The following is a 24354-nucleotide window of genomic DNA, read 5'->3' on the forward strand; positions in this document are numbered from 1 at the left end:
TGAAGATAAGGAAACATCTGCCTCATTAAGTGGCTGAGAGCATTAAAAATTAGAGAGTACTTAAGTAAGTGCTCCATGAATGTTTGCTATTATTTAAATCTTGTATTTGCTGGCTTTTGGATAGAAGTATGTTTCTTTGCTTATATTACATTTCTGAATAGGGAGATGTTCTTTCTAGAGCCATGTCTCCTTGTCACGTGGCTGTATGCCGTGTGAGCCTTATTAATACCCTGTCAGCATTTGAGGTTGGAACATAAGTGTGTAGCCGTACCCAGTGGAATCCAGCAAGAGAAAGAACTAAGCACCATAGCAACGGTTGCTATTTGTGTCCTGAGCAGCAGTTGCCCGGGACAGATTTATTTTTTAATCCTGATCTCACTGATAGCCTGGGATGTGGCTCTGCGGTTGAGAAGTGGATTGGTTGAGACGGCCAGGCTTTCAGATTTCGGGACCACATGTTACAAAGATTCTGTTCCATGTGAAATGTGAGGAGCTAAAGCTCTGTGTGTGTGAGAAAGGAGGCGATTAAGCTTTGGCACTCACAGTTGGAACCTGAAGTGTGTAGTGTGACTGGATTAATGATGCAAGAAATCACTTTTAAGTTGGGCAGCCAGAGAGGCTTCATGCTTTTTAGTCAAAAAGTAGTTTTTGCTGTTTCTAACAGTCTACAGATGATTTTGCAGTTGGTGATTCCATTCAGTAGTAAAGTACATTCATGTATATTATATATATACACACACACACATACACATATATGTGTAATACCTTACATATTTGTTACTTGGTCCGCGGATTTCAGAAATAAGACTATCTTTGCAATGAGTGCTTCATTACTAAATGTTTTTCTAAAGTAGATAGTAAGATCTTTTAAAAGACTTGTTTCAAGCAGTGATTAGATTAATTCAGTGATTCTCTTTTTATTTCTGATGTATTGGGATATTTTAAACCTGATGAGATGCTTTAAAAACGCAATATGGGCTGGTATTGTGGCATAGCAGGCTAAGCTGCCACCTGCGGTGCCGGCATCCCGTATGAGTGCCAGTTCGAGTCCCGGCTGCTTCACTTCTCATCCAGCTCCCTGGGAAAGCAGCGGAGGATGTGGAGCAGTGGAAGATGGCCAAGTGCTTGGGCCCTCACACCTACCTGGGAGAATGGGAAGAAGCTCCAGGCTCCTGGTTTTGCCCTGGCACAGTTCTGGCTGTTATGGCCATTTGGAGAGTGAATCAGTGGATGAAAGATCTCTCTCTTTCTATCCCTCCTCCCCCCCCCCCCCACTTCCATCTCTCTTTCTCTGTAACTCTGCCTTTCAAATAAATTAGAAATAAATCTTTAAAAGAAAACAGTAATACGACCCATTTCGAAGTTTTTGGCTGTGTAAACGGATTATTTACTAGGTGCATCCCATCTGCCACTGGTAATACCCAGTGAGTGTTTCTGGTTTGATTTTTTTTTTTCAAGTTTCACATATAAGTTGTCTTAAGAATGCAGTTTTTGCTTTTTGATTGCTTTAGTTATATTTAGCAGTAAGAATTTGCTGATTTAGATGTTTTGAGTATGTAATATACTATAATGTTGAATTAAAGAAATAGAAGGAACTTGAGTTAAATAACTAAACATTTTCATCTTCTAGGTATTATTAACCCAAAGAACCCAAAGGAAGCTCCAAAATCCTTCAGCTTCGACTACTCCTACTGGTCTCACACCTCGGTGAGTGCCCTAGCATTGGAGTGTGCTGGCTGTATACCCAGTGCCATTATGTTTCTCTGTTTGTCTTTTCTCCAAGCCAGAGCAGGCCCAGGTCTTGTTTTATGAGTATGGTCTGGCATGAGTGTATTATTTATAGAGTGAATACTATCTGAAGAAGAAGGTATTTTCCTTAATATAGTATTTTGGCTGATAAGAAAGCTTATGAATAATGCATACACAGATATAAAACTGATATAGTTTTTGCTAGATTTATACTGATTTGGACATCCCTTGAGGATGTATTTGTTAGTATCTTAGGATTCTCATTATGGATATTATTGTGCCAAAATAAAGATTGCTAAGTGTGTTATTAATTTTGAATTAAATTTTGAGTAACTGGCTACAAAATTGGAGTGGTCATATGAAAAACTTTTTTTTTTTCTAAATTAAAGTAGGACCACACAGGTTTTGAACATTTCGAAGGGACCTGTAAGCCCACAACACAAACAAAAGATGACCAAGCATCTAGGAAGATGGAGAGTGGGATAGGCTAGGCCCCTTAGACAGAGAAGAAACCCACTCTCTGATGCCTACCATTGTTTCTCAACAAAGACGTGCTTCTGTTCCCAGCCATGTCTTTGTTCCGTTGTCTTTTGTTTCTGGTTTGCGTATCTTATATTTCTGAACAGGGAGATGTTCTTTCTAGACCCATGTCCCTAGGTGAGGGATTTTTTTTTTCTTTTTCTTTTTCTTTTTTTTTTTACAGGCAGAGTGGACAGTGAGAGAGAGAGAGAGAGGAAGGTCTTCCTTTGCCGTTGGTTCACCCTCCAATGGCTGCCGTGGCCGGTGCGCTGCGGCCGGCGCACCGCGCTGATCCGAAGGCAGGAGCCAGGTGCTTCTCCTGGTCTCCCATGGGGTGCAGGGCCCAAGCACTTGGGCCATCCTCCACTGCACTCCCTGGCCACAGCAGAGAGCTGGCCTGGAAGAGGGGCAACCGGGACAGAATCCGGTGCCCCGACCGGGACTAGAACCCGGTGTGCCGGCGCCGCAGAGTGGACAGTGAGAGAGAGAGAGAGAAAGGTCTTCCATTTGCCGTTGGTTCACCCTCCAATGGCCGCCGTGGTAGGCGCGCTGCGGCCGGCGCACCGCGCTGATCCGGTGGCAGGAGCCAGGTACTTATCCTGGTCTCCCATGGGGTGCAGGGCCCAAGCACTTGGGCCATCCTCCACTGCACTCCCTGGCCACAGCAGAGAGCTGGCCTGGAAGAGGGGCAACCGGGACAGGATCGGTGCCCCGACAGGGACTAGAACCCGGTGTGCCGGCGCCGCAAGGCGGAGGATTAGCCTAGTGAGCCGTGGCGCCGGCCAGGATGTTTTAAACAATGAAGTCTTACTGTCAAGGAAAGGACCTGCAAGCTATGTTTGTTGAGAGGTAGCCACACTTGCTGGAGTGAGTTCAGCAAAATATTTTTGTATGTGACTTGATCTTTGATCTGTTTTTCTCATTTTTCACTTAAGAAAATCTTGGAGTTCCCTGTGAATGGAAGGAGTGATACATTAAGGTCATGGAAGCTAAAATGTAGTTGTGCCAGATACATTAGTGTGGATATTTCTATATATGGCTGACCTGGATAATTCAAATAGTGTGTGTGTTTAATGAGAGGAAGAAACTAGGTATAGGGTAACTTTAAAAATGTGTGGTGTATGGTGTATTTGAAGTGATTGCTCTTATTCTAAACACTTGTTTATTATGAAAGTAAAAACAGTATAGGAAAGAATATGAATAAGATGTGATTGATTTCTCTTTTTAATCTTGACAGCCTGAGGACCCCTGTTTTGCATCTCAGAATCGTGTGTACAATGACATTGGGAAGGAAATGCTCTTACATGCCTTTGAGGGCTATAATGTCTGTATTTTTGCCTATGGACAGACTGGTGCTGGGAAATCTTATACAATGATGGGTAAACAAGAAGAAAGCCAAGCTGGCATCATTCCACAGGTAAGAATAAAACAGCAGAACATCTGTGCATCGTTACTCCTAATTTAGCTTGCTTTAACAATTTATTTTGACAAACATTTATTTAGGGACTATCATATACAAGGAACGAAGATAAACAACCTGTTGTCCCTTTCCCTTAGAGGAACTTAGAGTTGAGTGGAAGAGATAGACATGTCTGCCCGTGCCTTGGAAGGTGGGAAGCTTAGTGCTTTGTGAAGATTCTGCTGTGTACCCAGTGCCATTAGGTTTCGTATTTGGAGAAGTGGTACCAGCTTCTCAAAGCTCTGTTCTGAATCTGGGGGACACTCGCAAGTGTTGGTGATTTGGTGTTCTTCAAGTCCCATTTATAGATCACCTCTAAAGAATATAATTATTTTTGGTTTTTTGAGGAACTTTATATATTTATTTATTTATTTGAAAGGCAGAATAGAGTGACAGGGAGAGAGGGAGATCCAGAGACAGACAGACAGACAGATCTTCCATCTACTGGTTCACTCCCTAAATGGCTACACCAGGGCCAGGAAAAGGCAGGGGCAAGGAACTCCATACTGGTCTCTCACATGGGTGGCAGGGGCCCAAGTGCTGGGGCTAACTTCTGCCCCCTTCCCAGGAGCATTAGCAGGAAACTGGATTGGAAGCTGAGTAGCCAGGTCTTGAACCTGCATTCCAGTATGAGATGCCAGTGTTGCCGGCTGCAGCTTAACCTGCTTCTGTAATGTTGGCCCTTTGATTTATTCTTTATTTCATTAAATACTATCACTTTAAACTTTCAACTGTCTGAGATTTCTTTTTCTGATATAAATTAGTATTGCTTCTTTAAATCTTTTATTGTTTGGGAATGGAAAAGAGTTCTGATATTTAGAAATGACTCCATTTTTAAAATAAAAGGACTGGGGTTTGCTTTTATTAATGATAATTGGGGTTAATTTTCAAGTGTTATTTTATGATATACCTAATGACATTTCTGTATTCTGAAAATATATAAGGTAGCTTTTTTTTTAACTGTTTACTGGACTATAGTTGTAAATTCAGCTATTAGTAGAAATGCTCAATTAATAATAAAGATTAGGAATTTTTGAGAAAAAATCGAATATATGTATTTTTCTTTTATTAAAAATGTTTTTTTTAAAGATTTATTTTATTTATTTGAAAGAGTTATAGAGAGAGGTAGAGCCAGAGAGAGAGGTCTTCCATCCCCGTTCACTCCCCAACTGGCCACAACAGCTGGAGCTGCGCTGATCTGAAGCCAGGAGCCAGGAGCTTCTTCCTGGTCTCCCACGCGAGTGCAGGGGCCCAAGGACTTGGGCCATCTTCTACTGCTTCCCCAGGCCATAGCAGAGAGCGGGAAAGGAAGAGGAGCAGCCGGGACTAGAATTGGCGCCCATATGGGATGCCGGTGCTTAAGGCCAGGGCGTTAACCAGCTGAGCCACGCACCAGCCCCATTTTTTTTCAAATTTCATCCAAAATATTAATTATACCTTGGAGTTTATGACTTTTATAATTTGAGAGAGGAGGAGGAAAGGGGTCTTGCTAATTCATTTAACACTCGTGGATATGTAGAACTTCCTTAATTTGTGCTCTTCATGCCTCTCTCGTTTGCTTCCCTAGTTATGTGAAGAACTGTTTGAGAAAATCAATGACAACTGTAATGAAGAAATGTCTTACTCTGTAGAGGTGAGTGCAGGCCTGGGTTGAAACCAGAGGCCTCTGTATGCCCTTCCCTCGAATCCTACTTTTAGATGGCTCCAAGTTAGGACTGCTACACATCACTTAACTGTTCGCTCAATTTTGTACTGTTGGACTAAGCTTGGATTATAGTGAATATTGTTGTGATTAAGTCTTTGTAAGTTTGTGCCTTTATTTTCACTTTCTACCTTTGTATGTATCTTGGTTGCTAATACTTTTGAGTTGCCAAATGGCCTTTTTGTAAGGTTCTTTGCTAATTAGATAAAGCAAGATTCCTTTTACATAAATTTGAATTTGTGTGGTTGACTGTCTTATAAATTATGCGTTTGCCTGTTTACTTTTTTTATTCATCTGTGTGAACTCTTCCCCTTTAATATTGTTAATAATGATTTTTTAGAGGCATAGGTTTTTGTTATTTTTTAAAAATATTTTATTTATTTATTTGAAAGTCAGAGTTACACAGAGATAGAACGAGAGGCAGAGAGAGGGCTTCCATCTGCTGGTTCACTCCCCAGTTGGCTGCAATAGCCAGAGCTGCACCAATTTGAAGCCAGGAGCCAGGAGCTTCTTCCTGGTCTCCCATGTGTGTGCAGGAGCCCAAGGACTTGGGCCATCCTCCACTGCTTTCCCAGGCCATAGCAGAGAGCTGGATCAGAGTGGAGCAGCTGGGACTTGAACCTGCGTCCATATGGGATCCGGCACTGCAGGCAGCAGCTTTACCTGCTGTGGCACAGAGCCAGCCTGAGGCATAGGTTTTTATAATATATATAATCAAATCTCTTGCCCCCATTATGAGCTTGGAAAGTTACTCTGCAGCTGGTGTTCACATTGGCCCTTTCAAGAAGAGGTCTGTGGCATTACTTTATACTCATTATGTTTAACAAAACTTCCTGCTTCGTGAGGCTGGTGTTCCACATACACATACCCTTTATTATTCAGTTTCACATAACTGAAATTACTGGGTGCGTATTTGACTACCAGTTAAGATGCTGTAACCCTCATCAGATTGCCTGGGTTCGGTACCTGGCTCTGCTCCTGACTCCAGCTTCCCGCTAACACAGATCCTGGTAGGCACAGTGATGACAGGAGTAATTGGGTTCCTCCACCTGTGTGGGAGACCTGAGTTGAATTTCCAGCTCCCAGCTTTGGACCCTCGCCATTGCATTTTGGGAGTGAACCAGCAGATGGGAACACTCTCTGTTTTCTCTATCTTCGTGTCTCATAAATAATTTTTAAAAATTGTTAAAGTGTTCTACCAATATGGGCCTGTTGTTTTGAGAAATTAAGCTGCCATTCGAGCAAACTCTGGAGTTTTTTTTTTTTTTTTTTTTTTTTGACAGGCAGAGTGGACAGTGAGAGAGAGACAGAGAGAAAGGTCTTCCTTTTGCCGTTGGTTCACCCTCCAATGGCTGCCGCAGTAGGCACGCTGCGGCTGGCGCACCGCGCTAATCCGATGGCAGGAGCCAGGTACTTCTCCTGGTCTCCCATGGGGTGCAGGGCCCAAGGACTTGGGCCATCCTCCACTGCACTCCCTGGCCACAGCAGAGAGCTGGCCTGGAAGAGGGGCAACCGGGACAGGATCGGTGCCCCGACCGGGGCTAGAACCCGGTGTGCCGGCGCCGCAAGGCAGAGGATTAGCCTAGTGAGCCGCGGCACTGGCCGTTTTTTTTTTTTTTTTTTTTTCTTGGTATGTGCTTGACTTTTTGTAAGACTCACACAATTCCTAATTGATTCACTTAATTTCTTTGATTTTTTTTGACCTATAATATATTACATAAATTTATAAATTGTTAAGAATTCTACCGTATGACTATCATACTGCAAAAGGGAATGTGTTACTCTAAGAGTATTTGTGCTAAAGTGCATTTTCTGAGGGGCCAGCGCTGTGGCATAGCAGATAAAGCTGCCACCTGTGGTGCTGGCATCCCATATGGGTGCTGGTTCGAGTCACGGCTGTTCTACCTCCAATCCAGCTCTCTGCTGTGGCCTGGGAAAGCAGTGGAAGATGGCCCAACTGCTTGGACCCCTGCACCCGCATGGGAGACCCGGAGGAATCTCCTGGCTTTGGAGCAGTGTAGCTGCAGCTGTTGTGGCCATCTGGGGAGTGAGCTAGTGGATGGAGGACCTCTCTCTCTCTGCCTCTGCCTCTGCCTCTCTGTAACTCTGCTTTTCAAGCAAATAAGTCTTTTAAAAAAAAAGAATTTTCTGAATAGCCTGTCTCATCCTGTAACTTGTTTTGAATCAGATACAGACTCTGATTACAAGTGGTATAAGAGGATGCCATTTTCCTTCACATTAGTCAGAGTGCACAGGCTTATTTGGAGTTCAGCATAGGGTCCTCACTGATACTTTGATTTTTGCCACATTTGTGGGACCTCCCCTACTCCCCCCTTTTTTTTTCTTAAAAATTTATTTAAAAGTTAGAGTTACACAGAGAGAGAAGGAGAGGCAGAGAGAAAGAGGTCTTCCATTCGCTTGTCCCCCAGTTGGCCATGATAGCCAGAGCTGTGCCGATCAGGAGCCAGGAGCCTCCTCCAAGTCTCCCACGTGGGCGCAGGGGCCCAGGGACTTGGGCCATCCTCCACTGCTTTCCCAGGCCATAGCAAAGAACTAGATGGCAAGTGGAGCAGCCAGGACTTGACCCGGTGCCCATATGGGATGCCAGCACTGCAGACAGCGGCTTTACAGGCTATGCCACAGCACTGGCCCCCTCATTCCCTTTTCTACTTATTCTGCTGCTTTTTGCTGTTTCCAAGACACATGAGGTAATTCCTGCCTCTGGGCATTTGCAGGCTTTCCATTCTGTCTTCAGTGTTCCCTGGGTATCTTTCTGACTGCTGGTTTCTCACTTCTCAGTGAGGCTTTCCTGAAACACTTTCCTGAATGTTGTGGCTTTCCTCTACCCCAGTACTCCTTGTCCTGTTGTATTTTCTTTTTTCTCCCATCCAAGTACTAACCAGGCCCGACCCTGCTTAGCTTCCGAGATCAGACGAGATCGGGCGCGTTCAGGGTGGTATGGCCGTGGACGTATTTTCTTTTTTCTGTTGTACTCATCGTGTTCTAACATACTTTGTGAGATACCTAATTTTTATGTTTGCTGTTTATTGTCTATCTCCCTTGCCAGACTCATAAGCAAGCCAGGGCAGGGATTTTGGTTTTAGTTACTGATGTCTGCCAAGTGCCTGGAAGATAATGCTTTGCAGCAAATTGGATCTGCAAGGTGGGGGCCTGTAATGGTTTAGAAGTCAAAGAACTAGTGATGACTTTGGATGGATTCACGTAGTAGAGCATGCTAACCTTTACCCAGTTATCTGGGGCCTCTTGGTCTCCAAGATGATAAACTATCTTACTGGGGTTGCAGATTATATGTATAAATTTAGGAATGCAAGAATAATTAAGTGCCATCTCACTTTCCCAGATGACTTGTTCAAAATGGTATTTGTAGTCTTGTTTTACTTTCATGATGGATTAATGACTTTATCTTTCAGGGTTCTCAATTTTGTAAACTGATTTTTAAGTACAGTATAATGATACAGTGAATTCAGACTGAAAGGAGAAGGCAATAGAAATGGAAATGTATTTCCATTGTAGATACTCTGAAAATGTGTCTGTAGAAATTGAAAGGTTAAAAATGGATGTTGTGTGTTTGATTCAGAAGGGTCCAGTTCCTGAGAGAAGCTGTGTGAGGTGCCCTACCCTGCGAGGTTTACCCTGTTTCAGAGGCTTGTTTGCTTAGAAGTCTTTGTAAATACATAAGGAGTGGAACCATCCTGCAAAGTCACGTTCTTGAGTGATGCTCATTTAACTCATGTTAAGAAACCAGCATGTTGGTTTATTACTTACTCGTGAGCCAGACCAGAACGTGCACATTTGCAAGAGTAGTATATTATTTTTCTGTGGATAGACTTCTAGTAGAACCTTGTTGTTGGTTTGGTGATCATGGAATTCAAAGGATGGCAGTTGATTAGATAAATTAAATGTTTAATTGCTTCAGGTTAGGAAATGATAGCCTGGGGTAGGCATTTGGCCTGATGGTTAAGTGGGGTTAAGATGCTACTTGGGATGCCCACATGCCATGTCTGAGTGCTTGGGTCTGAGGCCTGGCTCTGCTCCTGCTGATGCTTCCTATGGGCAGCGGCAGGTGATGACTCAGGTCGTTTTCCGTGCCACCCAAGTGGGAGACCTGACTTAGGTTCCCAGCTCTTGGCTTTGGCCTGGCCCAGCCCCAGTTGCAGGCATCTGGGGTATGAAGCAGCAGATGAGATGGCCTGGCCCAACCCCAGTTGTAGGCATTTGGGGTATGAACCAGCAGATGGGAACTCTCAGTCTGTGTGTGTGTGTGTATGTGTATGTGTGCGTGTTTGCCTCTCAAATAAAATGAATAAATAATTAAAAAAGAAATGTAGCCTAATGCAGCTCATCACAGTGATAGGAATGGTCCTGCTCACTGGACAAGAATTTGTTGTTTGAGGCTTCCTCTTCCCGACAAACGCTGGATTGTTCCTGCCACCATTAGTGACCAGTCATCACCCCTTCTGATGGGTGCATTGCCCCTAGTTAGAAGCAGTGTGGTTAGAGAAGCATAGTCACCAGTCTCTCCTCTCCTCCATGCTTTGAAATGTTGGTATTTCTTAGTTTTAACTCTGGTAGAAGTCTTATTTCCAAACTCTTGGAGTAACCTATTTGTAAACCCCAGGAACTGACAAACATGTGCGTTTGAGAAAAAACTTTGATAACTGTTAAATTCCTACTAAAATATCTTTTCTGTCTAAGTGAAGTAATAGCTAGTATATGCCAGACTTTCCTAAGAAAGTCAGAAATCTGGGTTTTTGTTTTTTAGGATTTATTTATTTGAAAGAGCTGGAGAGAGGGAGAGTCTTACTGAGTCTTCCATCTGCTAGTTCACTACTCAAGTAGCTGCCAAGAGCTTTTTCTGAGTCTCCCACGTGGTGGCAGGACCTCAAGCACCTGCTGCTGCTTTTCTCAGGCCATTAGCAGGGAGCTGGATTAGAAATGGAGCAACCAGGACAGGAACTAGAGCTCCTATGGACAGCTAGGAGCCCATATGGTGTTGCTATGCCACAACACCATCCTCAGATGGCTGGGTCTTACCTGTACAGTGGGATATCTGTGTTAATAGGGTAAAAGAGCCTAGAACGTTGAATTTGTAAAGCCATCACCAGAAGGGGTGATGGCTAGTCAGCAGCCTTAATTAGAGGGCTTTTAATAATGAGTTAAAGTCTTTGCATAGTATGTGATTTCTTTTTCCAAGTCCTTCAATTGACTTTAATATGTTCCTAGGTGAGCTACATGGAAATTTACTGTGAGAGAGTACGAGATTTGCTGAATCCAAAAAACAAGGGTAATTTGCGTGTGCGTGAACACCCACTTCTTGGACCCTATGTAGAGGACCTGTCAAAGTTGGCAGTCACCTCCTACACAGACATTGCTGACCTCATGGATGCCGGGAACAAGGCAAGGTAAGGCAGGAAGTAAATTCATGACTGAGGTCTTTGGCATGTCCTGAGGCTTTTATTATTGGTTAAGGGTTTGAGGCCACATTTATAGCTAAGAGACTTTCTTTAATTGTGGAATCCTCTGATCCTTTGGCTCTGCTAGACAGCCAAGGGCTTTAGCATATTAACTATCTTGCTTCTCATCAAAACAATGTACTGCCAAAACATGTTAGAACTTTGCTTAAGTTTTACTCAGATCTCAGTCAAATCGTGGTGAGATGTTAGTTCATGTCCGTGTGGCTACGCTAATAACTGATTCTGGGACAAAGGAGCACCTAGTAAATAAAAACAGTTAAGTGCTTCAGTGCTTTCCAAAGGGATTGCTGGAGTTTGGAAAATGACTCCAGTGGGAGTATCTGTAGAGTGGATGGTGACTTGATGGGCTCACAAATAAGGCAGTGCTGAGAGCAGTTGTGAATGTGACAGTCTTGCAGTCTGAGTCAGTTTAAGCCTGCTGGCTGTGAATGTTATGGTTGTAGTATGGAGACTGCTGTCCATTTTAACTCTCATCTAAGAATTCCTTTGTCACATGGTCACCTTCATGTTTGTTTAGGACAGTGGCAGCTACCAACATGAATGAAACAAGTAGCCGTTCCCATGCTGTGTTTACCATTGTTTTCACCCAGAAGAAACAAGATTCTGAGACCAACCTTTCCACAGAGAAGGTAGGAAAACTACAGTCTCTGGGCTTCAATTGTGACGATGGGATTTTTTTTTTTAATATATATTTATTTGAAAGGGAAAGAGAGAGAAATTTTTGATCCACTGGTTCACTCCCTAAATGGTCCAGGGCTGGGCCAAGTGAAAGCTGGGAGCCGGGCATTCCATCCCAGTCTCCCATGTGGATGGCAGGAACCCACGTGCTGCTGCGTGCCAGGTGCATCAGCAGGAATTTGGATGAGAAGCAGCAGAGCTGAGACGCACCCTGGCACTGCAGCGTGGGGAGCAGGTGTCCCCAGCAGCAACTTAGCTGCTGCACCACAGCACCTGCGTGCCCCAAGGTGGAGGTTTTGAGAAGTCCCTTCTGCTGCTGTCTGCATTGAAGGGAAGGAGGCGAGTTGCTCTCTTATCCACTGGAAGCTGTCTTGTAGCCTGTGCTTACCATTTTTATTCCATTCTATACAAGTTTTCAGCATGCGTTCTTAATTGAAACTGCAAGGTAAAAAATACAGTTAAGAAAAAGGAATCTCAGACCATGAGTCTCACTCTGTGCAAGACAGTTAAACAGTTCTGTGGGGGAGAAAACCCTTCTCTTCTTCTTTTTTTTTTTTTTAATTTTAATTTTTATTTTTTTTTATTTTTGACAGGCAGAGTGGACAGTGAGAGACAGACAGAGAGAAAGGTCTTCCTTTTGCCGTTGGTTCACCCTCCAATGGCCGCCGCGGTAGCGCGCTGCGGCCGGCGCACCGCGCTGATCCGATGGCAGGAGCCAGGTGCTTCTCCTGGTCTCCCATGGGGTGCAGGGCCCAAGGACTTGGGCCATCCTCCACTGCACTCCCTGGCCACAGCAGAGAGCTGGCCTGGAAGAGGGGCAACCGGGACAGGATCGGTGCCCCGACCGGGACTAGAACCCGGTGTGCCGGCGCCGCAAGGCGGAGGATTAGCCTAGTGAGCCGCGGCGCCGGCCCCTTCTCTTCTTGACTGGAGCTTTTAAATTATTACCTTATTAGCTGCCTTTGGTATGGATTTGCTCCTTTTTTTTTTTTTTTTTTAAACTTTGATAGTGTTGCTCTGAAATAAAGCAAACAGTCAGTCAGAATTTGCTGTATTCCAGGAAAATAATTGCACAACAGTTCTGATGTTTAAATATCTTTGCTTTTATTTTCTGATTTTCTTCCTCTTTTTTTCTTTAAGATTTATTTATTTGAAAGGCAGAAAGAGGAAGGGAGAAAATGAAAGAGATCTTCCATCTGCTGGTTCCCTCCCCAGATGACTGCAACAGCCAGGGCTGGGCCAGGCCAAAGCCAGGAGCCAGGAGCTTCTTCTGGGTCTCCCAAGTGGGTGGCAGGGGCCCAAGCACTTGGGCCATCCTCCCCTGCTTTCCTAGGAACATTAGCAGGGAACTGGGTCAGAAGTGAGCAGCTGGGACTTAAACCAGCACCCATATGGGATGCTGGTGTTGCAGCTGGTGGCGTAATCTACTTTGGCATAATGCTGATCCTTAGGCTACTTATTTTGAATCGTGGCCCTGCTACTTTTTTTTTTTTTTTTTTTGGACAGGCAGAGTGGACAGAGAGAGAGAGAGAGAGAGAAAGGTCTTCCTTTTTGCCGTAGGTTCACCCTCCAATGGCCGCTGCGGCCAGCACATCGTGCTGATCCGAAGCCAGGAGCCAGGTTCTTTTCCTGGTCTCCCATGCGGGTGCAGGGCCCAAGCACTTGGGCCATCCTCCACTGCCTTCCCGGGCCATAGCAGAGAGCTGGCCTGGAAGAGGGGCAACTGGGACAGGATCGGTGCCCCAACCGGGACTAGAACCCGGTGTGCCGGTGCCGCAAGGCGGAGGATTAGCCTGTTAAGCTACGGCGCCGGCCCCTGCTACTTTTTGAAAAAATTTTTTCAGATTTATTTATTTATTTGAAAGAGTTACAGTGAGAGAGGAGAGGTCTTCCTTCCACTGGTTCATTTCCCAAATAACCACAATAGCCAGGGCTGAGCCAGGCTGAAGCCAGTAGCCAGGAGCTTCATCTGGGTCTCCCACATGGGTGCAGGGGCGCAAGCCATTGTGCCATCCTGCACTGCTTTCCCAGGCACATTACATGGAGCTGGATTGGAAGTGGAGCAGCCGGGACTAGAATCTGCGCCCATATGGCATGCTGGTGTCAAAGGTGGCAGCTTTACCTGCTATGCCACAATGCCAGCCCTAGCTCTGCTACTTTTCAACTGTTACTGCGAGCAGATTACTAGACTTCTTTGTGCCTCAGTTTCTCCATCTGTAATAACTTCATAGGATTGTCAAAAGAATTAATTGTTAGGGTCGGAACTGTGGCATAGCAGGTAAAGCTGCTGCCTGCAGTGCCAGTATCCCATATGGGCACTGGTTGAAACCCAGCTGTTCCACTTCCAGTCCAGCCCTCTGTTATGACCTGGGAAAGCAGCAGAAAATGGCCCAAGTCCTTGGGCCCCTGCCACTGTATGAGAGACCCAGAAGAAGCTCCTGGCTCCTGGCTTTGGGTTAGCACAGCTCCAGAAGTTACAGTCATTTGGGGAGTAAACCAGCAGATGGAAGATCTCTCTCTCTGCCTCTGCCTCTGCCTCTCTGTAACTCTGCCTTTCAAATAAATAAATAAATAAATATTTTTTAAAAAGAGAAGTGTTAGTATACTCTAAGTGCATATAATAGTGTCCGGTACAAAGTAACCACTCAGTAAATGTAATTTTATTATTACATTCTTAATGATAAAAATTTATTTTATTTATTTATTTTTAAAATTTGTTTATTTGACAGATAGAGTTAGGTAGTGAGAGAGAGAGGTCTTCCTTCCGTTGATTCACCCCCTAAATGGCCACTACGGCCAAGCCGATCCAAAGCCAGGAGCCAGGTGCCCCCTCCTGGTCTCCCACATGGGTGCAGGCACCCAAGCACTTGGGCCATCCTCCATTGCCTTCCCGGGCCACAGCAGAGAGCTGCACTGGAAGAGGAGCAACTGGGACTAGAACCCGGCGCCCATATGGGATTCCGGTGCCACAGGCGAGGATTAGCCAAGTGAGCCACGGCGCCGGTCCAATGATAAAAATTTATATCACATTTCTTCTGCATACCTTACTAAGTGCATGCAACTAGATTTTCGAATCTGAGATTAGGTTTATTGTACTGGCAGTTACAAAAGATCCATTGCCTTATAGAGTGAGAATTTTATGATACCATTGTAACCAGAAACTAGAATCACTTTTTACTTGATGAACTATTTGTTCATTTTTAGGAACTTTTTTTTTTTTTTTTTTTTTTTTTTTTTTTACAGGCAGAGTGGACAGTGAGAGAGAGAGAGAGACAGAGAGAAAGGTCTTCCTTTGCCGTTGGTTCACCCTCCAATGGCCGTCGCGGCTGGTGCACCGCGCTGATCCGATGGCAGGAGCCAGGTGCTTCTCCTGGTCTCCCATGTGGGTGCAGGGCCCAAGGACTTGGGCCATCCTCCACTGCACTCCCAGGCCACAGCAGAGAGCTGGCCTGGAAGAGGGGCAACCGGGACAGAATCCGGTGCCCCGACCTGGACTAAAACCTGGTGTGCCGGTGCCGCAAGGCAGAGGATTAGCCCATTGAGCCGCGGCGCCAGCGAGGAACTTGTTTTAAAAATATGCTCCTTATGTGGATGATCAAATAACTTGCTTATCCAGAGATTATATGTGAATGTTATTTGGTAGTTAGTATTTTTCTGAATGGCACTAAGGAGCATTCTGTATGAAAGAATATTTTGCTCTTTTCCCGTAACTTCAGATCTACAAAATTGATGGTGTTAATCCCATAATGATAGCTTTTTTCATAATCCATTTTGAATACTTTTGTTTAAACTCTCCTAAAACTTTATTTTTAAACAACTTTATTGAGGTGTATTGTGCAATAAACTGAACGTAATTAAAATACAACATTGGACCAGTTGTGAGGTATATATACCTGCACCTGTGAAACCAGTGCCACAATCCAGCAAAGAGAATGCCTGTCACTCCCAGCAGTTGCCTCTTGGTCCTTTGTCATTTTTGTCTGTCTTGTCTTCCATCCCCACCAAAGAAAATTACTGATACAGTTTTTGTCACTACATATTATTTTTCATTTTTTAGAATTTTATATAAATGGAATCATATAATATGTACTTTTTTTTTCTCCTGGCTTCTTTCCTATACCAAAATGATTTTCTTTTTAAAGAGTTATTTGTTTATTTGAAAGGCAGAGTTAGAATGAGAGTGAGAGATGAGGTATCTTCCGTCCAGTGGTTTGTGCCCCAGATGGCTGAAGTTAGGAGCCAGGAGCTTCATCCATGTCTCCCATGTGTGTGGTAGGGACTCAGGCACTCAGGACATCTTCTGCAGCTTTCCCAGGCACATTAGCGAGAGCTGGCTCAGAAGTGGAATGGCTGTGACTCGAACCAGTGCCCATATGGGATGCCAGTGTGCCACAATGCCAGCCCTACAAAATGATTTTGAAATTCATCTATGTTGGGGCTGGTGCCGTGGCTCACTTGGTTAATCCTCCGCCTGCGGCGTCGGCATCCCATATGGGTGTCGGGTTCTAGTCCCAGTTGCTCCTCTTCCAGTCCAGCTCTCTGATGTGGCCCGGGAGGGCATTGGAGGATGGCCCAAGTGCTTGGGCCCTGCACCCACATGGGGGGACCAGGAAGAAGCTCCTGGCTCCTGGCTTTGGATTGGCACAGCGCTGACCATGGTGGCCATTTGGGGAGTGAACCAACGGAAGGAATACCTTTCTCTCTATTTCTCTCTCACTGTCTGTAACTCTATCTGTCAAATAAATAAATTTAAAAAAAAAGAAAAATAAATAAATTCATCTATGCTGGGTATATCAATAGCTCATTCCTTTTCATTGATGCCAAATATTGCATTGGTAGATACTCCATAGTTTCTAATTTATTTGTTGATGAACATTTAAATTATTTCCAATTTTTGATTATTAGAAATGAAGCTGCTATAAATATTTATGTACTGATCTTTGTGTGGACATTTGAATTAGTTTCTCTTGGTAAATACCTAGGAGTGAGATAATTGAATCTCATGGTAGGTGTATATTTACCTTCTTAAGAAACTGCTGGGGCCAGCATTGTGGCATAGCAGGTAAAGCCGCTGCCTGTGATGCTGACATCCCATATGACGTTGGTTCAAGTCCTGACTGCTCCACTTCTGATCTAGCTCCCTGCTAATGTGCCTGGGAAAGCAATGGAAGGTAGCTCAAGTGCTTGGGCCTCTGCACTCATGTGGGAGACCCAGAAGAATTTCCTGGCTCCTGGCTTTGAACCAGCCCAGCTTGGGCCTTTGTGGCTATTTGGGGAGTGAACCAGAATATAGAAGATTTCTCTCTGTCTCTAACTCTGCCTGTCAAATAAATAAATAAATATTAAAAAAGAAAAGAAAAAGAAACTGCCAAACTGTTTTCCAAAGTGATTGTATCATTTTACATTTTCATCAGCAGTGTGTTAGAGGTCCAGTTGATCAAAACTTTATTTGAAAGAGTGCCTTCAAGGAGAGGGAGAGAGATCTTTCATCCTCTGGTTCCATTCCCCACGTGCCCACAATAGCCAGGGCTGTGCCAGAATGCCTGCCCCTCAAAGCTTCATTTTCAGTATGCCATTTAATGGGGTTGATGAGTTTTATATATTTTTGTGATATTGTATAATAAATTGTGATTGTGTTATGTTTATGTTGAAGTTATTTGTTTTGAGTGAAGGTAATTGCTACAAGTCTTGTGAATGCTCTTTAAACTGTGGTGTGCATTGTCTTTATCGTCTTGTGCCATATTCAAGAACTATAAGTTTAATCTTCTCCATTTCTTATTAGTCTTTTAAAAAAATTTCCTCTCTCGAAGTCTGCTTCTACTGTGCATGTTTCTCAGTTGTCCGTGTTATTGTTCTTCACCAGGTCAGTAAGATCAGCCTGGTAGACCTAGCAGGAAGTGAACGCGCTGATTCAACTGGTGCCAAAGGAACTCGATTAAAGGTATTTATATTACCAAATCAATAGCCTCGTCAGTGAATGTCCTGTAACATGGATCAGCGGGGATGGCCAGTGGTTCAGATCCAACCCACTGCCTGCCTGTGTATATAAAATTTTATTGAAACACAACTACATCCATCCATCCATTTACGTATTGCCTGTGGCTACTTTGATACCGCATTGACAGAGTTGTGACAGAGACTGTATAGCCCCCAGACATTTTTGTCTGGCCCTTTATGGGAAAAAATTTGAAAACTCCTGATCTATAACTTCAGCAAAAAATATGTAATGTAACAGAATAGTTAGGAAGGACTTGATGGTCAGTGTGAGAGTTGAATTGCATTATGAGAAATAGGCAGGCTTTGAGGGGGTGGAAGTAAGAGATCGTAATGGGAACAGTCTGTCCAAAATCCAGATATGACAACAGGCACCGACTGATGGAGATACTGCTAAGCTAGAGCTGTGGGAAGAAGGCTGCATCCGAGAGGTTTTGAAGCACAAACATCTTGAAGATGCTTTAGGACTGCGAGTGAGTGTATCACTCCAGCATGTTAGCAGGTAGAGAGGAGGAAGGTTTGAGGACCAAAAGAGGAACTTGTCATAAATAAACAGATGTCAGCATCTCGCAGACTGTATTTTGTGTTGTGTGTGACGTGGCAGTCTTAGGAAGTCTTCATCATAATGCTGTCATGTTTGGTGTTTATTTCAGGAAGGAGCAAACATTAATAAGTCTCTTACAACTTTGGGCAAAGTCATTTCCGCTCTGGCAGAGGTGGTAAGTTGTATATTCCATCATTACGGGGAAATTTATTCCAGCAGATATACTTGATGATATTTTATGAAAGCTGTCCTTTTTCAGCCCTTTTATATAATCTTTCCTTTCTACTCTTGGTGCTTTTCAGATAAAACACTAAGCATAACACAGTTTAACCTTGTAACTGAAAGTAGAAGAGATTAAGGAAAATGAAAATATAGTTGTTTAAAACTAGAGGAAAAACCCAAAGTTTGACTAATTAATTGAGCCTTACTTAAAAAAAAGATTTGCCTTTATTTGAAAGGCAGAGTGACGAGGAAGAGGGAGGGAGGAGGTGAGGGGAAACACACACACACACACACACGTACTTGAGCCATCACCTGCTGTTTTCCCAGGTGCATTAACAGCAGGCAGGGCCAGCGCAGAGTAGCCAGGACCTGAGCTGGTGTCCCCAAACTGCAGCTTGACCTGCTGTTCCCAGTGCCCTTCTGTACTGCATAGCTCACAAAAACCAACTGTATTTGTTACATGTTCTTTTCCTATACAATCTTTTCTAAGTAGGATGTAGTACTCCTTGGAGTATTTTGAGCAGTTTGGCTGTGGTAAATGCTGTTAATTTGGGTGCCAGTAATATTTTTAAAAATACAGTTGTGTGGCACTTGATGGCAAGATGTGTTTTGAGAAATGCATCACTGAGCTATTTCCTCATGTGCAAATGGCAGAGTGGACTTCTACAGCCAAGCTGGGTGTAGGTCTGTCAGCCGATGTAACACAGTATGCCTGAGTGTGAGGCAGGCCAGTAAAACCTGGCATCCTGTTTCAACTCTTTTTTTTATAAATAGAGGGAGAATACTCTAAAATAACAGTAAAAATTACAGGACTTACAAATCAGAAGTGCAGTCACTGATTATCAGCTGTTCTGTACTCTACATAATTGTGCTGTGCAGAGCAGTAGGTTTGTTTACCCCGGCATCACTGCAGGTGCCTGTGCTAGGACGTTGCGATGGCTGCGATGTCATTGGGCTGTAGGAAGCTGTCAGCTCCATTATAATCTTTTGAGATCCCCTTGTAAGTGTGATTCATTACATAGCCAAATATTATTGTCCAGTGCTTGACTGTAGTTTTATTCTGTCTTGTTTCTTCACAGTGGAATACTAAAGCTAGAACAGTTTTTCTATAAGTGGCTTCATCACTTATAGAACCGAGGAAGCTCTAGTCACTGTATGCTCTAATTTAGTTTAATTTCTTGTTTAATTCGCTGTAACAATTAAATCCTTTCTTGATTGTCTCTTGGAAGTCATAATCTACGACTTAAAATTTAAGCACAACATTGCTTTTTAATTGGAGGCTTATTCTGTGTTCTTGTTCTCTTTTAAATGCTTTCATCCGTAGGATAACTGCACCAGCAAGGTACAGTGGATATTGATAGACATGAACTAGCTGTTATGAATTGACTGTTATGATTTTAAATCCTGAGCAGGATGTATGGATGCATAAATGCAAATGAAACTTTAAAAAGCCCGTGATTTGTTTTCTGGCTCTGGAATTTAGAATACCTGTTTATGGTGACCACGAATCATGATGCTTCACACACAACTAATTTAGGAAGATGACGTGCTTTGGAGGAGGAATTAAGAATAAAGGAACAAGAGAGAAATTTGAGGAAGCCTTACATTGTGTTACGATGTTTCTGCTAGTGACCTACAGGACTGTCTCTTCCATAAATCACGTGAAAGGGCAGTAAATTTGTTGAGGGCAGCTTCCAAAACAACTGTGATCATTATGTGTTGTTAAACCCATTTATGGATCTTGTTTCCTAAGGTCATGGATAATTTAAAACATGGAAGTTCTTTGGTCTTTCTTTGGTTATACATGCATAAAGAGAAGAATGTAGAATCAAGTTAAACTTTTGCCTGCATCTAGGAAACATAGTATTGCATCCTCTTTTACCCAAATATTATAGATTTTTCTCCTCTTCATTTTCTCGGGCATTTTCTCTTTCATTTTCTCGGGCAACCGAGACAGAATCCGGCACCCCAACCGGAACTAGAACCCGGTGTGCCAGCGCTGCAGGCAGAGGATTAGCCTATTGAGCCGCGGTGCCGTCTTGTTTTTTATTTTTTAAAAATACGTATTTCTTTATTTGAAAGACAGAGTTACAGAGAGGGAAAGATCTTCCACCTGCTGGTTCACTCCCCAGATGGCCTCAATGGCCAGGGCTGAACCCTGCCCAAACTAGGAGCTTCCGCCAGGTCTCTCATGTGGGTGGCAGGGATCCAAACACTTGGGCCAGCTTGCACTGGTTTTTCAGGCCATGGCTAGGGAATTGGATATGAAGTGGAGCAGCCAGGACAGGAAATGGTGCCCATGTGAAATGCTGGTGTTGCAAGTCACAGATTTATTTAATTTAGTCTAATTGACAAAAATGAAAATAGAACATTTTTAGCAAACTGTTCCTACTTATTTTTACACCATTTGTGGTCATTTAATTGACATACTTTAAATTTTACAGTATTTTCAGAATTAACAGTGGGCAAAGTAGGGTGTTCAGGTGTGTTCAGGAATTGTAAAAGGGTAAACTGAGGGCTTGGGCCTCAAGAATTCTATAGTGGAATAAAAGTTTGTCCCACTGATCTGTGAATGACTGAGAGGCTTAATTCTCTTTAGAGTTCTGTGCAATTTAAAATTGAACCCACTGTTAGAAATAACTTGTAATTGGTAGAATGTGCACCTGTGAGTAGAGTTTGTTACCGGGCATGGATGTTTTTGAAAAGAGACGCGATTAAAGTACCACTTGGGTACTTCCTTCCCTCCATAAACCAGAGGTCAGCCACTTAACTACATTTTTTCTGAATAGCTATACTGTTGCAAAAAGTGGACCATCTTGTGTTTAATGTCAGATTATACCAGGAATGGATTTTGAAAACTGCCCTTGGCCGGAGCAGTGTTTATCAGTAAACCCTGGCCTTCTCCTCGGTAGCTTCTGTTTATCCACTGGTTCATTCTCCAGATGCCTGCAACAGGCCGAAGCGGGGAGTCTCTGTGTCCGTGTAGGTGTGCCCTACTCGACCCATCACATGGTGCCTCCAACTGTGCATTAGGAGGAAGCTGGAATCCACAGCGGAGCAGGGACCTGAACCCCCCTAGGACTCCAGTATGGGCTGTGGACATCCCAGCAGGCAACTTGACTGCTAGCCAAATGCCTGTGTACACTTGCAGTATTCTTGAAACGTCACAACACATACACAGTCAGCAAGTACTTGAGTAGTTATGCCTGCAGATATTTGTTAATTTCTACTTTTAGAGAATATAATTTCTTTCATTTTATCACTGCCCTTTTATTGGTGCTTTTGGAGAGGGTCATGGAAAGAGCAGTACAAGGAGACCCGTAACATTTACTTACAGAAAATTCATCTTAGCATTTTTGCGAATCTCCAGCATCAGCAAATGGCATCACTTTCTTAGGCCTTTTTGCTTTTAGTCCTCAGTCTGATGGTTGACATAATTTTCTTTCGAAGAAACCAAATATGTATTACTTTATAAGAGCTGCTCCAGATCCTGTGACCTACATGATGATTCAGTTGTTGGCCAAGGAAATCTATTAATTTAAATGACTTGCTTCTATATATCCAACCTGGATTGCAAGGATTCTTTTGCATGAAGCAGTTATTCTGAATTTGTTAAGTGTGATAATGGTCTTAACTTTTTTTTGGAGTTTTTTTTTTTTAGAAGTCTTTCTCTGTTAGATATATGTATTTAAAGTATTTATACATGAAATGGTGGACTTGCTTTAAAATGCTGACAGGTATAAAAGATATATGAATAGGGTATTAGATAATAGTGTTACATTGCTTTGGCTTTTCCTAAATTTGGTCAGGGTACTCTGCATTAGAGAATATCCTTATCCACTGAGGTGTTTAGAGGGTAAATAGATGTGAAATGGCTCAGGAATGTTGATGAGTATTTGGGGAATAATTGAAAGGTGATTGGTAAAACTGATAACAGCTGAGGCTGCTTGCTGGGCGTATACCCAGATCAATGTACTAGTCTCTTTTTTTCTTTTTAATTTCATTTAAGTTATACGAGCTTCATACATACAGATTTAGGAACCTAGTGATTCTTCCACCCTACCCTGTCCCACCCACGCTCCCACAGTTCTTCCTCTTCCCTCTCCTATTCCCACTTGACTTTTGCATGTGTTATGCATTTTTCAAAAGAAAATGTTAAAAGAAAAATCATTGCATGAGCTTTAGTTGTTATGAAGGATTGAAACTAATGATAAATGTCCACAGTGATGGGGTTCTGTTGTAATTTTAGACTGGTTTTCCTGTGAATTCCACCCCACCCCCATCCCAACAGCACTAAGGCCATTCTTTTCTTTTTAACAGAGTAAAAAGAAGAAGAAAACTGATTTTATTCCCTACAGAGATTCTGTACTTACTTGGCTTCTCCGAGAAAATCTAGGTTTGTTGACCACTTTAAAGCTATTTGTGGGTTACCTTTTGCAGTTGTCTGGTGTCTGTGTTGGAGAAGTTGTTTTGATATTACTAACTTGAGGTATCTCATAGTTGTTTCCATTTTTCCCCCTGATTTCAATTGGTTGGATTTGCTAATTTTTTTTTTTTTTAAGATGGCTTGATTTATTTGAAAGGCAGCGTTACAGAGAGGCAGAGAGAGAGAGAAGTCTTTCATCTGCTGGTTCACTCCCCAGATGGCCGCAACTGGCCAGATCCAGACCAAACCAAAGGCAGGGGCCAGGAACTTCTGTGTCTTCCTGTGTGTGCAGGGGCCCAAGTACTTGAGCCATCTTCCACTGCTTTCCCAGGCTCATCAGCAGGGGAAGAGCAGCGAGGACTGAAGTTGGTGCCCATGTGGTATGCTGGTGCTGCAGGTGGCAGATGAATCCACTTAGCAAAGTGCCAGCCCCGGATTTGCTCCCTTTTAAATACTGCATTTACTTTGGGGCATGAGCCGTGGAACAGTTGTCTTCGTGACTTCTCATACCTGGTGCCAACTGTTGCTCCTTTGAAGTGTTTGCATAAACTCATGCTTATCTGAGGTGCACATCATCAGATGTTAGTCATGCTTTTGGACTTCATGACCTTGTGCCTTTGTTCACTGCTGCATGGCATTGAAGAAGTGATAGCTGTATCGGATGTCGGTGACAGAGGGACATGCTGAGAATGGACTTCCGGGCTTACCCCGGGCCAGTTGATTTTCACATTGCTAAGGGCAGTTTTGGTGGCGTGGCCGAGCTCTAGACTGGAGTGAGTTCAAGAGTGAGGGAGAGGACCTGAATGGAACCCAATTTGAGAATAACTGCCTCGCTTGGGGCCATTCAAGAAAACTGCTTAACTTTTGATTAAATCTTAGGGTCTGAGATTGTGCCGTCAGATTTGACACGCTCAATCAAATTCTTCTTTCTAAAATGAGTGATCTGAGGTGTTTGTGCTTCATCCTCGTAGGTGGCAATTCTCGGACTGCGATGGTTGCTGCGCTGAGCCCTGCAGATATCAATTACGATGAAACTTTGAGCACTCTGAGGTACTCTCTTTGATCTCATAGCTGAGTAGAACACACTGCCATCATACACTTTTGTTAGACCAAAGTGTTCGCTGTGCATATTTGTTTACGTAAATAATAACCCCTCCTTACAACAGGTAACGCATGGAGAGAAATTATTTTTATTACAGTGGAGTTTATATATTTATGGTTTGTGGTTTTTCATTGGGAAAGACAGGAACTTTTTCATTGGGAAGAAGTTAAAATTACTCAAGTGAGATGTTTGGATAACTTAGATAATGGTGGACTTTTATAATATTCATTTCTATAAAAGGTTAGGGTTTTTGTCACTGTAGAAATATATAGAAATGTGCACGTTGTTAAAAGAAGTACATAATTATATTTACCATTTTAAAAAAAAGATTTACTTATTTGAAAGGCAGAGTTACAGAGAAGCAGAGGCAGAGATCTTCCATCCTCTGCTTCACTCCCTGGCCTCCCACGTAGGTGCAGGCACCCAAGGACTTGGACCTTCCCTGGTGCATTAGCAGGCAGCTG

The 24354-nt window shown here is 43.3% G+C and overlaps 1 protein-coding gene across 3 annotated transcripts in view; it reads left to right on the top strand.

The window, feature by feature from the left end:
• Nucleotides 1-24354, top strand: part of KIF1B (kinesin family member 1B) — a 169177-nt gene that overhangs the window by 42471 nt on the left and 102352 nt on the right. For all 3 annotated transcript variants that reach the window (XM_062190416.1, XM_062190414.1, XM_062190415.1), the window contains exons 3-11: nucleotides 1631-1707; nucleotides 3506-3685; nucleotides 5295-5360; nucleotides 10674-10852; nucleotides 11442-11553; nucleotides 17466-17543; nucleotides 18250-18315; nucleotides 22683-22758; nucleotides 23760-23838. In XM_062190416.1, coding sequence (XP_062046400.1) covers nucleotides 1631-1707; nucleotides 3506-3685; nucleotides 5295-5360; nucleotides 10674-10852; nucleotides 11442-11553; nucleotides 17466-17543; nucleotides 18250-18315; nucleotides 22683-22758; nucleotides 23760-23838 — 913 coding nt within the window. The remainder of the gene's footprint in view (nucleotides 1-1630; nucleotides 1708-3505; nucleotides 3686-5294; nucleotides 5361-10673; nucleotides 10853-11441; nucleotides 11554-17465; nucleotides 17544-18249; nucleotides 18316-22682; nucleotides 22759-23759; nucleotides 23839-24354) is intronic.

The sequence above is a fragment of the Lepus europaeus genome, chromosome 5 (assembly GCF_033115175.1).
Source record: "Lepus europaeus isolate LE1 chromosome 5, mLepTim1.pri, whole genome shotgun sequence".
Classification (NCBI taxonomy): domain Eukaryota; kingdom Metazoa; phylum Chordata; class Mammalia; order Lagomorpha; family Leporidae; genus Lepus; species Lepus europaeus.